This window comes from Lentinula edodes (genome assembly GCF_021015755.1).
Source record: "Lentinula edodes strain Le(Bin) 0899 ss11 chromosome Unknown C8R40scaffold_1, whole genome shotgun sequence".
Lineage (NCBI taxonomy): Eukaryota > Fungi > Basidiomycota > Agaricomycetes > Agaricales > Omphalotaceae > Lentinula > Lentinula edodes.
Window position 1 is genome coordinate 2,098,545 of NW_025764307.1, and position 13,131 is coordinate 2,111,675.

The following is a 13,131-nucleotide window of genomic DNA, read 5'->3' on the forward strand; positions in this document are numbered from 1 at the left end:
ACTTTTAATCGCAGCTACCTTACACCTCGTGTGCAATATGTCCACAATTCCACTTGTATTCTTCCTTCGATCCATGCGTCTTGTCTGCAAAATGTTAGGATTTGAAGAGGATCGAATTAACACACGCCTTCCTGAGGATATGCGTACCGTTCTCAGCCGATTGGACCTCCATCCCACTTACACGGCATATGTGTGCTGCCCAAAATGTTTTCAAGTATATGATTTTGATAACTGTCCCAAAACGTGTAATAACACCTCGAGTCTTACAAGTCATCCCTGTAATCGATGTCTTCTCCATGATCCTCTTCCGGCACAGAAAAAGAGCCACAAAACAATCAAGGTTCCTGTAAGATCGTATTTTCATCAGGACTTGAAACATTGGTTAGCGTGGATGCACAACCGGAAAGATTTAGAGCACTATCTGGAACGACCCTACACTCCGTCGCCGCCTTCAGAAGACAATGAGGTTTCCGACATCTGGGAATCGAACTTTCTTCGGAACTTTCATGGTCCCGATCGTGATACGCTGTTCTTGTGCCCAGACAATCCCAACGAAAATAGGCTTATCTTTACCTTGAACGAGGATGGCTTTAATCCTTATGGAAATCAGATATCGGGAAAGAAAGTTAGCGTTGGTGGAATCTACATGGTCTGTCTCAACCTCCCACCATCCTTACGATACAAGGCAGAGAATATATTTCTGGCCGGCATAATACCTGGACCCAAGGAACCCTCTGGTCATCAGATAAATTACCTTCTACGCCCTCTAGTAGATGGATTGGAACAGCTTTGGAATGAAGGCATCTACATTCCACGAACACGTCTTCATTCTCGTGGCAGATCTCTGAGAGCTGCTCTAATTGCTATAGTATGTGACATGCCAGCTGCTCGACTGATCAGCGGGTTTGCCCACTATGCAAAGGATAACGATCCGTGCTCGATGTGTACAACGTCTGATCGCAATGATCTCGACCCAAATTCACTGGTTCCTCGTACAGACGCAGAATACAGGAAATTAGCTGCGGCTTGGCTTTCTGCTGATAGTGAAGAGGAGCGCCATGCACTTTACCAAGAGAATGGTGTGAGATGGTCTGAGCTGTTGCGGCTGGAGTATTTGGATTTAGTTCAGAATACTGTGATTGATTCTATGCATGGGTTTTACCTCCGTATTCTTCAACGTCACTGCCGAGATATTTGGGGAATGGATGTTGATTTGGTCGACTGTGATGGTCTATGGGAAGTAGAGCTCCCAAATGAAGAAGAGCAGACGACTGCGATGCGCGTTTTCCGGCATGGGTCTAAGTCAGAATTTCGAAATCTCAAAGCAAAATCTCTTCGTTATTTGGCCATTCAAGAAGGCCTAGATTACAGGCGCAACAGGCATTCTCTGTTTTCAGCTCTCTCGCAACTGGTAATTAATATCTACATTGATCTACATTGTGGTGTTGATCCTCCCTTGTAGCGGAATCAGAGGCAGTGGCCCACGCGTCCAGATTCATCCGGGTCGTCAAATCAGATACCTCCTACACTGGCACCTGTGGTACACAAACCTTCCTTACAGGACTACTCTCGTTTGCCTTCGAATGCTGCAACAATCAGCATATCTCAACAGTCTTCTCAGAATAATCCGCCTGCACAGGTTTCTGACCTTTCTCTTGAGTCTTTGGGAAAAGCTCGTCTAGCATATCTTCAGCAAAAACCAAAGTCGTATCTCTCGAAGAACTTCTCCACCGATATCCTCTTACTCCTGGCAGAGGAACTCAAAGTAGGGCCGATACTGACCCCAAAGGGTAAAATTTCTCGAGATAGAAAGCAGATCATCAATGCTCTGCTTCAAAGGGTACGGCGTGTCTCCATTTTCACAAAACTTACCCTCATTGAGCCCATTGCCAGAGAGATTTAGATACTGGTTTAGAACAGCAAACTTCGGCCAATCATGACTTGGATGCCCCATCTACTGTGATGACAGAGGTGTGGTCGAGAACTTATTCGAACAGAACTTCATCTCTAATCATGATCATCATCAGGCAGAACAAAACGAAGATTTAGCAGAAGACAATATGCCAGTGTCTCAAAACAAGGCACAGATTTTGTACAAGACAGCGACCAAAGCAAAAATTAATAAGCTACGTCGCCCTGATCTAGTAGCTGTCTGGAGGATCGCTTCACACTTCATAGCTGCTGCAAACAGGGCTCGAAAACTTGCCGCGACGGCGAAGAAGACTGCAGAAAATGACTGGTATGAGGATCAGGAACATGATGACTCAAATGCCTCCCTAGGTGGCTCAAATGGTTTCGAGAGCGCTGAAGAGGACAACGAGATCGAAATGCCTTCCCGAATCCAAGATTTGAAGGATGAGATCCATCGCTATGTGTGTGATCCTTCCATTTTTCCAAAAATGTGCTCATGATTGTTATAGCGCGCGGCACTCAGTGACGCAACAGAAGATGGACAACCAACAGAACCAAAGGAAAGAATCCCACTCTCACGCAGAAAAGCTGCTGTTCTGGGCAAGGACACATTGGCGGCCATTCGGGAGGATATGTCAAAGCTTGAAATCCCGTCATGGATGGACGCTGCTCCTAACCGTCCTGGAGAAAAATCACGCGGGAGCTTCACGGCTGACCAGTGGCGGACATTCTGTACCATCAACCTCCCAATAACCTTAGTCCGTTTGTGGGGTTCTTTACCACAGGATGAACGCAAATATACTGTCCTCGTTAACTTCATGCATCTCGTCACTGCTGTTCGTCTGGCTAATATGCGCGTTATGTCTGAGGCACGCATAATATCCTATGAGTATCACATGCGGACTTATTTGGAAGCGCTCGTTGGTTACCAAAGAGAAGAGCCATTATATCCACATACCAAACTTACGACTTATCAGCATATGTCTCTTCATTTCGGAAACCTACTAAGGAGATTTGGCCCGCCTCACAGCTGGCGCTGTTTTGCCTTTGAGCGTTTCAATTACATTCTACGGAAGTTTCCCACCAACAGTAAATTCGGTATGTTCAAGCTTTCTCCTCATTATTTCTTTCCTTACTTTAGTCTATAGGTGAATTAGAGAAGACTATGTTCACTCATTTCTGTATGATGCAGAAACTCAGATCTCGCTTACATGATCCGCATTCTTCACCAGAGTTCGAGGAACTATCTAATATCTATCGGAATACATTCGAAGAGACGAATGCTCGAGGTAGCTGCGGCATCGATGCTCTATCATTTGATGACTATTCCGTCTTTGCGACTTCTGTTCCACAACGACTGAGCCGCAATGTCTGCTCTCAGTTACAAACGTGGATCAACGCCTCTCATTTTCCAGGCTCCGCGCCCGTCTTGGTGCACAATCATGCGGGTGTAATTCAGCGTGGTGTCACGTTTTCTCCTAAAGATCACTCTAAAGCAAATGCTCGGGTTGTTTTCCAAACGACCGGGACAGAAGAATGGTCTGCAGGGTCTATAAAATCCATTTTCACTGCGAAATGGACATCTTCGGGCCAAGGTGTCGTGAAGACCTTCGCCGAAATCAATTCTTATATCCCTTTAACTGACTCCGACGCAGTTCATGACCACTTCCGAGCCTTTGGATTTGCCGCCGGGCGTTTGTTTTATGACAGACTAGGTGAAGATACCTTTCTGATCCCACTGGATCGTGTGGCCTCTCATTTTGGCTACACACCTTGGACTGCTTCATGTATCAATTGCGAGGTCATGCACGCACTTCCTTTCAGCAAGGCGAGTAATTTCTCTACCACTGAATGTACACCTACAATGTACTAATGTGATTATATATGTAGGTTGTTGAATTCAACGTCTGATTACGATAGGGACTTGGGTATATATCACATATCGACATGTAAAGCACATTAGTATTATCAATTGGCACTACAGGCCGTACAACATTATAACGTCTATGTAAACCGATCTTCCAGTGACGAGCTAGAAGGGAAAGGTCTTCAATGATAAGCCTGATAGGATTGGAAATATATAAGCCATAAAATATTTCACTCCAGGTCCTTTCGCCGTCCTCCAACTGTCTTGGGGCTATGGAGTGAAGAGTCTTCCAGGTTGAGCCGAAATACTGACGAATGGGATCAAGAGTTGGTTAGACCGAAAGCAAGTACACGCAGAAATCATCACACACGCAGAAATCATCTCTTCTTGATATCTCTCTGGCTCCCAATGACCTTGTCAAGGCTCTGATTTCTGTATCGACGTTTCTGTTCCCTTGTCCTATTCAAGAACATACCAACTTCTACAACGACAGCTGCCACCACGTCCAAGGATGCGCTATCCCCTGCTCTCAGTCAAAGCGCGTTTCGTCCGCGCAAGCACATCGCAAGATCGATAGAAGTTCTGTGGTCACCTCAGTGGGGTCTGGAGGTGAGAGGTCCGGAATAGGAACATTTAATTCAAGGCTGGTTATTTTTGAAAAGATGCGGCTTTCTTTGGGGTCGGTGTTTTGATCTAACGGTGGTGGGGGCATCCGGGAAGGAGAATCAGAGAATTAGATAATCTGGGCGTTTTCTGGGCCATACATAGTGTCCGACTGAACGAGTACACGACCTGGCCGCTGATAATGAGCACCTCGTCATAATGTCCTTAAATATCCAGGTAGCGGTCCGAGCCTCCGGCTGAGATCGAAGCTAGTCAATGTCGTCCGTAGCCTTCTACTAGGATGTACTCTCCGCCGCGCTTATCATTATCCGCTATATGCAGATAACCTTGAGGAGCAACAAAATCTCCGAACACAATTCTGTGTCCAATGAAGAGGCAGATGCTGTTAAGGATTAAGGATGTCGAAGAGGTCTAATGTTCCTCGGTGCGTCACCCTAGGATACTTCAGTTCACTTTATGTGCTCAAATCTCCTTCTCTGTTTATCAATATAACTTTCTGATGAATTATTCACGACCTCATTCGACGATGCGAGTCAGATGTATCAAAAAGACTACTATTCGGATTCAATCGAACTGTGATAATAACACCTACAAAGCCGAATATGTTGTTGATTTTCGTATCATAACTGTTGTAGCATTCGAGAACTCTTCTTGGAGGACCCCTGGAATGGTTCGACGTCATCTCTCAATGCAATTATCCACCTTCTTACTGAAAGGTCCAAACGCCTGATTCCTGTTCGTACGCAATGCAAACAGTCACGCTCAATCTCCACAAGACGTACGAAGACCCTTAAAATTGGCCTTTTACTCAAGTAGATCTTCGTCTCCTTACCTTTGTTTTGGCCATGGCGGCGACTACGATGGTAGGATGTGATGATCCTGATCATAGTGTTTTCTAGTCGTTATTTGTGAGTTTTGTCTTTTTTGTGATCGATGTGGGCTGATCAATATTCGTGCAAGGTGTAGTTTTCTTCCTGGCAGAAGAAGAGTAAAGTGAAGAAAGCACTGAGTGGCAAGTGACGTGTTGAGGCATCTTCGTCCTTTGTCTCCCCACGTTCCTTGCCGGATATATTCCTTTATACAAGACTCGTACATATAAAATGGAAACATTTGTGCTGCAAAGATTCGTACCCTTCACCCACATCTGCTTCATTAGTCGCCACTTTCTCAGCACCCAATCACGCACCGATTATGTCTTTCTGGTGAGTGACCACTTCATAATCAGTGTATTAATATCTGAACGTCGATTCAACAGGGCGAAGAATATTGCTTCAGGTTCTAGTATCGAACTAGTTCCTAGTCAAGATCTCCGAATCACGAATGTTGCGATTGGTGATGACTATAAAGACGCGCTAGGCCGTACCAGTCTTGTGATTTCTTCCGCTAGAAACACCGCCAACTCAAATGTCCAAGCGTTCACAATTGCCAACTTGCTTGTTGCCCGTGTAGGTCTTCGATAATCCTTCTCCATTTACTCGTTCAACGCTGAATCTCCTTCAGACCGAGCAGGTCCTCATCAATGTGAAGCTTGACCAAGGATATAAATACATTCTGAGTTGTCGCGGCTCTAAGTGAGTGCATTTCTTTTGCTCAGCAAGTTTGGAAGGCTCAGATGTATATTGTTGAACAGCAACCTTACTCTTCTTGGTTACTATGGTGAGCTCCTAATTTTTGCATCTTGAAATCCACTGAGCCATACCTCTCTTATGCAGAACGTAATCCTCCCAATGTCCCCAGCGGAACCAACTTTAACTCTAACATCTCTCATGGAAATTCGGCCTCTCGTGCTGTCGTTACGCCACCTTCTGTGATATCAACCACTATCCCCACAAACGGAGCCACTTCTACCTCTACCGCTCCTTTGGGTACTTTCCGACATGTTGCGAATCAATCTTCAGCGACGCTTTCCCCCAATGCATTATCCGGGCACAGATCCATTCCCAATACCACACCTGCAACAGTTCAAAGTACATTGGCAGCACATCGCCCTATCGCCGGTAGAATACCCCAAACGTTCAACAAAATTCCTACCGCAGTTGGACCATCTGGTACAACTAACCCTCCTTCCTTGAATTCCGGTCTCAATCCTGTGTCTGGAAGCAGATCTAATGCTCCTTATTCATTCAATATTGTGACCAATGGAATTGCGAATGGAACATCCTCCTTCCAGACTACGAATCCGAGTGGTTCCCCGTACAGCTTCCCATCATCATATGGTAATGCTTGGCCTGCCACTTCCGACCAAGCTTTCCCCCACCAATTGACTGCTCCACATTTCACGACATCATTGCCTGGTCATGGCCAGAAGCGCAGAACGACCGATTCGTTGGAAAATCCAGACAGACCTCAAAATTCTAGCTCTCCCCCAATGAAGCGAACGAAAACTTTGGTCGACACGGACAGTTTATACACCATCGCTCCTAGTCATGGTCCCTCGCCTCATGCACACCACTATCCTTCTACATCTGGCCAACATCATACACCCTCCCTTGGTGCCACCTCCGCCACTCCCGTCTCTCTTGCAGGTGCATCCGAACAACATAAAAATCCTTCTACATCCGGCCAATCATCTGCTCCCTTCTCCTCGAATCATGTGCATACACCGTTCTCTGGGATCACTCCTGCCCCTCATGAGGGTGCATCTGAACAACATAAATGTCCTTCCTCATCCCGCCAATTGTCCATCTCATTGCCTTCGAGTCATGTTCCCACTTTGGTGGGTCAGGATCGCTCCTTGCCTAGCCAAATAACTACTGCCACGCATTCTCATTCATCTACTCCGGTTAACAAAATTTCACCCTCGCAAGCTTGCGCACCCAGCACATCTAGCGCAATTTGAATAGTATGCTACGTTCATTGCGTCTTCCTGGACCTTTATTCGCTCTTGGGGATTCCACATTGTCGCTCACTTTTTGGTATTCCATCACTAGAAGCTTTTTTTCAGATCGACCGCCACAACTGGGCAAATATTCATGATTGGTAGTACCCTTTTGTACAATTCAGACAGGTTAGAAACATATATCCACTTGTAAACTTCTCATAGACGTCGTATGGATAATATCATATCTGTTCACTGTTCTTTCTATGGATCCGCAGTCGAACGTGATCTGTTTCGCAGCTATAGCGCTTATGTAACCACGACTTGTTTAACTAGTTCTGCTACTACTAGCGCAGGGTTTGTTTTTCTTCGTACCATGACACCAGGAACCAGGTTAAGTTCTGTATCATACCCGTTGAGACTAGACTAAACATACCCTAGATTTTTCAAAGTGGGACCCTCAGAATCGGAAACTATCACATTCAAAGAATGTTTCTTCTTATTCGCTGCTTCTATCGAGCCAGAACCCGGTGCTTCCTTTAAATCCACTGCTACTTTTAAGATCCATGCTGTCCAACATAACGAGCAAGGTTTCCAGGTGTTGGTTCCACTTACCGTGTGTCATTTTCGACCAGAAGAGGTGTGCCTAGTTTATGCAACATTGCGCGTAAAGCTGAGCCTTTGAAGGCGGAAACGATTGGTCTGAATTTAAAGGTTGGAGAGGGCCAAAAACTCACATTCAAGGTCATTGGTTCTCAGTTAGTCTGTCAATATTCTCCAACATATTGCAATATTGACAGTCTCAATCCAGTACTGTCTCAGTTGTAGGATGGATTGAATCCAGTTGACTGACCCACTAGTCACCAACCCACTGTATAGCTCAATGTATAGGTTTAACTCTGAGTCTGCGTTTTACAACTAATCGTGCCCGTACGCGTGTTACCTCTTTGCATCCTACTTCGCCTGCTCAACCGCAAACTTCGAACGGCAATGGGCCATACATGCAGTGGCACAAATTGCCAAGCCGCTGGATTAGCGCAAATCAAATTTGCGTAATGATTCTTTTATTTGCCAGAAATATCTAAAACTTATCTATATAACTGTAGCGTATGTTTACTACCTTTCCATGGTCTAGTTTATGTATCGTTTGGATATACTTGAAATTCTAATTGCTTAATTTGTGCAACATATTGAATCCTTATTGTCTACTTGTTTTGGTAAATTCAGTGTAATTGGTCACGTAAAGTTACCATAATTGTAAGATTTTTACAGCAAATAACGCAACCATATTTGTGACAAAACGTCACAATAGGCAAATACTATCTTGTATGGTAGGATACGGCCCTTACTTGACCATTTTAATTTACAAATCGATCTATCTATTAAAGTAAATTTTGACCAACAATAGTGTATCTGGCAAAAATTACGCTCCAATATTTTGGCGTTTATATAAGGTAAGCTCACAGTAAAGAGCTGAACTTACGGTAGCATGCGCCCTGTGCCTTGCATTTTCTCTACATTTTCACCGCGAAGACATTGGCTCATCCCCACAGTGTGTACAGTGACGGCCATTTCCCACGAACACCTCCCAATTTAGTAATAAATTTCCATCTGCATTGGAAGCCTTGGCTCCTTGCAAATATGGAGGCACTGTGAGTATAAAGTATGCTATTGTACAGTTATAGCTATCACATTTCATACCAAAACACATTCTATAGGAAAAAAGACCAAAAAATGCAGATAGATGAGTTCAAAATATAATAGATGGTCCTGGCTTCCACTCCATACATGATTTGCTGATGTTCTCCATTTTGTCATAGTAACATTGAATTGATAGATGGAAGCCCAATTGGCTATTTACAAAGAGTTATAATGATAATTAAGTACGGTACAATGAGAGCCAAGGCCTTCGGACGCAGATGGGAATTTATTACTAAATTGGGGGGTGTTCGTGAGAAATGACCGTCACTGTATATGCAAGCGTTGCAAAAACAGAAAGACCTAGGAGTTTCAACACTCAATTCGTAAACGACCCTCCTCCGCCTCTGTATTCATACCGCTCCTAATCCTCCCACTAACTCTGCGAAACCTCCGTTGCATCTGACTCATGATCAAAAGTTGACGTCGAGTGCAAGCGTGGATCTCTCTCACAAAAGTACCGTCACGAGTCGCAACCGTAGCACATGGAATCAGTACAGCTACAATTCATAGAATATATATTGATACAAGCAAACCTCTGAAGGTGTGTTATGTGGTCCTTTCCAACCGTTTCTTTACAACTTGTTACTGTTTTGTTCTGGCTGTTGGAACAACTCCGTACGTACGTACTGAACCTAACCATCCATGACTACACAAGCACCGTACACGTATACGCCGTACAGTACCTACCATATCACGCTCCGCAGAGATACACGAGCTCCCTCAGTTGTTCTGATATCAACTGAGGTGAGCTCGCAAAGTATATTCGGTTGTACCTATACTAACTACATTGTAGCTAAGCTATACGCTAACAGGTACATACACAATCTCAGTTGTTCTGATATCAACTGAGCTAAGCTATACGCTAACAGATTATGAGACTCGATCTCTGATTAAGTTAAGAAAATAACGCACGTACCGAAAATGTCAACTGGAAGTTTGGTAAACATACCGAGACTCCCGGACGAGAAACTGCTCGTCGGCGAGGAAAACTGGAGACCGTTCAAACGCGAAATATCGTTTGCGGTACAGTCGAGGGGACTCACAGGTTACATGGACGGGACCATCCCGAAGCCGACCCCAAGAACGGAGGACTACCCTGGGCCAATCTACCCGACGACGGCAACCCCACCGTACAGTCCCACGCCCTACCCAGAGGAATGGGAGCTACGCGATAGGCTAGTGGCAGGTGCTATAGTCTCTAATATAGTGGATCCAATAGGGCTGGGAATAGACGAAACGAAACGAGCCTGCGAAATCTGGCAAAACCTGATCAAAAGGTTCGAGAAGCGAGATGAACAAAGAATTCACCTGGCCGAAACAAGCCTCCGACACGAAGTCTTCGACCCCTCGACGGATACTATGGAATCTCACGAGAAGAAAATGCGAAACCTGCTAAAGAGGGTCCACGATCTAGGGGGTACCACGACGGACGCCCAATTCAGACGTATCGTAATCTTCTCCATGCCTCCAGACTGGAGACAAGACGTTCGCACAGTTCCCGGCAACTCGAGCGCCGACGCCTTCACGTACTTGCAAACGCTCTGGTACCAGAGAGAAGAGGAACGCAAGGAGGAGGAGCGTGACACCAAAAGAGTAAAAGCGCTGATGGCGGCGCACTCCCAGCTTCCAACTTTCAGCCAACCCCGAGATCAGAGCAAAGCAGGAACCAGGCCCGCAGTTATCTGCCACAATTGCAGCAAACCCGGGCACATCGCCAAGAAATGCTGGGCGAAGGGAGGAGGAATGGAGGGCCAAGGTCCGAGGAGCTACAACAAGCCAAGGACCAATGCTAGCGCGGCGAATGCAGTACAGACAGATGAGAACGAAACGAGTACACCTATGGCAACATACGTGATGTCAGTCAAGTCAGGCGCAGGAACGAGTACGTCCCCAACCTACCAGAGACCGAACCCTCACGCTGATATGGTAAACAGACAGAATTATCCCATTCTAATGGATAAGAATCAGCGTGAGGGTAACGGAGAGCGGGAAAGGGACGTACATAGCTTCGTAGTAGTCCCAACAAAGGACTGTACCATCTGCCACGGTCATACCTCTCTGTACTCACCACCTACACCCGTAATAAAAACGTTCCTCGACTCCGGAGCATCGGAGCACTGCTGGGTCAGACGAGACGATTTCATTGAGTATACCGAGGTCCAAGGCCAAGGCGGGAGTAGCGCAATCTCAGGTGAAGCGGGAAGGTTCCAAATAACTGGTACCGGAGTGGTACAATTCGTAACGCGTATAGGTGATAGCGAAAGAACGATACGGCTACGTGGGGTAAAACATACCCCATCGTTCGGTCACAACCTGATTTCTCTAACCACGTTGGATGGCATAGGAATGCAGGGAGATTGGGGCGGGGGAATTATGACCGTTAGATCCGCCGACGGACAGAAAATACTCGAGGGGTACGGGAAGGAAAAAATGTACGAGGTGGAGGTGCTAGAGTCAGGGAGGACACTGGTCAGCTACTCAAGGTATCGAGACAGACCAGCAGATATACTTACGTGGCACCGAAGGCTGGGCCATGTATCAATTCGGCGCATACTCCGAATGGCCAACCGGAACCTCGTCGACGGACTCAAAATAACCAAACGCGAAATTCGTGGCATGTGTGAGGACTGTATATACGGCAAAGCGACCAAACACCCATTCGACGAGGTGTTGACGCACGAGACGGAGATACTAGAGAGGGTGCATATTGACTTGTTTGGACCATCGAGGACACGAACGAGAGGAGGGGCCAGCTACCTGATGCTGTGTACCGATGGCAAATCATCCTTCAGAGTACCACACTTCTTAGATAACAAGAGGAAGGAGACTGGGGTCAAGGCACTACACGAGTACCGAGTCATGGCGGAGACTCAAACAGGCAAGAAGTTGCGGCGTATCCGGATAGACGGTGGCGGAGAGCTTAACAACGGTTTGGTGGACCAATACTGCGCAGAGCACGGTATCATTATCGAGAAGGTACCGCATGACTCCTCAGCAGCAAACGGCGTAGCCGAGAGAGCATTCAGGACAGTCATGGAAGGGACCCGTACGCTGCTGGAAGACGCAGACCTCCCATACTCGTTCTGGGGAGAGGCAGCATCCACCTTCGTATACACAAACAACTTCGTCCCATCTACTCGTTCCCCTGACACCGTACCAATCGAAGCCTGGACAAAGCAGCGGCAAGACATTTCGCACCTGAGACCGTTTGGATGCGATTGTTGGGCAACGCTCCCGTGAAGACGAACGGATGGCAAGCTAGGTAGGCAAGCCATTAAAGGGAGGTTGCTGGGATACATGGGTAGACGTGGGTACCGGCTGTGGGTACCAGAGGACAAACGAATAGAGGAATCCCATGATGTGACGTTCGAAGAAGGGGAGCCCCACAGGACACGAAAAAGAGAGGTAGAAGAGGACGACACAGAAGACGCATTACCCGATGGGAACGTTGGTCCTGGGAACCCGGGAATCAATAACGACGCGGGTAGCAACCCCGAGGACCCTGAACCTGGTGGAGATAACCCAGGATTTGAACCTGACCCAGACAGAACGGTGCCCACATCCGGAATCCCGACCACACCGGTACACCCAGTTCCAATTCCAACAGTTCCAACGCGGCGTAGTGAGCGAGGACATGTCCCTTCACGGAGGTTCATAGAAAGTGAGGAATATGAGGGAAGGGAAGAAGCCGCTAGGAGAAATGGAGAACAGTGGTCCACAGATCAACTCACCAACGAACCATCTCCACTAGCACTTATCAGCCTGAACCCCTACGCGTTCGCAGCTACATCCGGAGAATTATGGGTACCGCAAACATACAAACAAGCAATGAGAAGACCTGATCTCTGGTTCACACCAATGGAAAGGGAGTTCAACACCTTGCTGGACAAAGACTGCTGGGAGTTGGTACCGTTGCCGGCGGATGCAAACCTAACTGGCGGGAGATGGACATACGCAATCAAATTCGACGCCCAAGGGAATATCCTCAAACGCAAGGCCCGATACGTCGCCCAGGGATATACGCAGATCCAGGGTCAGGATTACGATAAAACCTATGGGGGGGTCGCTAGGATGGAATCTGTTCGCCTGGTATTAGCCATCATAGCAGTTCTCCGGCTGACAATCTTCCAAGTCGACTTTACCGCAGCTTTCCTCAACAGTCCAATCACACACGACGTTTACATGAAACAACCGGACGGCTTCATCCAGC

The 13,131-nt window shown here is 46.7% G+C and overlaps 2 protein-coding genes across 2 annotated transcripts; both read left to right on the forward strand.

Moving 5' to 3' along the window:
- Positions 1-2,495: 2,495 nt before the first annotated feature.
- C8R40DRAFT_1031828 (uncharacterized protein) lies at positions 2,496-3,784 on the forward strand (the record flags this gene model as incomplete). The annotated part of the gene is made up of 2 exons (XM_046223202.1): positions 2,496-3,009; positions 3,060-3,784. Coding segments are annotated over 2 exons (1,239 nt in total), but the record flags the coding sequence as incomplete, so codon positions are not given.
- Positions 3,785-5,593: 1,809 nt separating this feature from the next.
- Positions 5,594-8,981, forward strand: C8R40DRAFT_1065238 (uncharacterized protein; the record flags this gene model as incomplete). Its single annotated transcript, XM_046225643.1, has 11 exons — positions 5,594-5,604; positions 5,658-5,847; positions 5,903-5,973; positions 6,033-6,058; positions 6,115-7,118; positions 7,499-7,533; positions 7,662-7,820; positions 7,856-7,978; positions 8,629-8,674; positions 8,844-8,872; positions 8,939-8,981. 11 exons carry the CDS (start codon positions 5,594-5,596, stop codon positions 8,979-8,981), a joined length of 1,737 nt encoding a protein of 578 aa, XP_046092690.1.
- Positions 8,982-13,131: the final 4,150 nt, after the last annotated feature.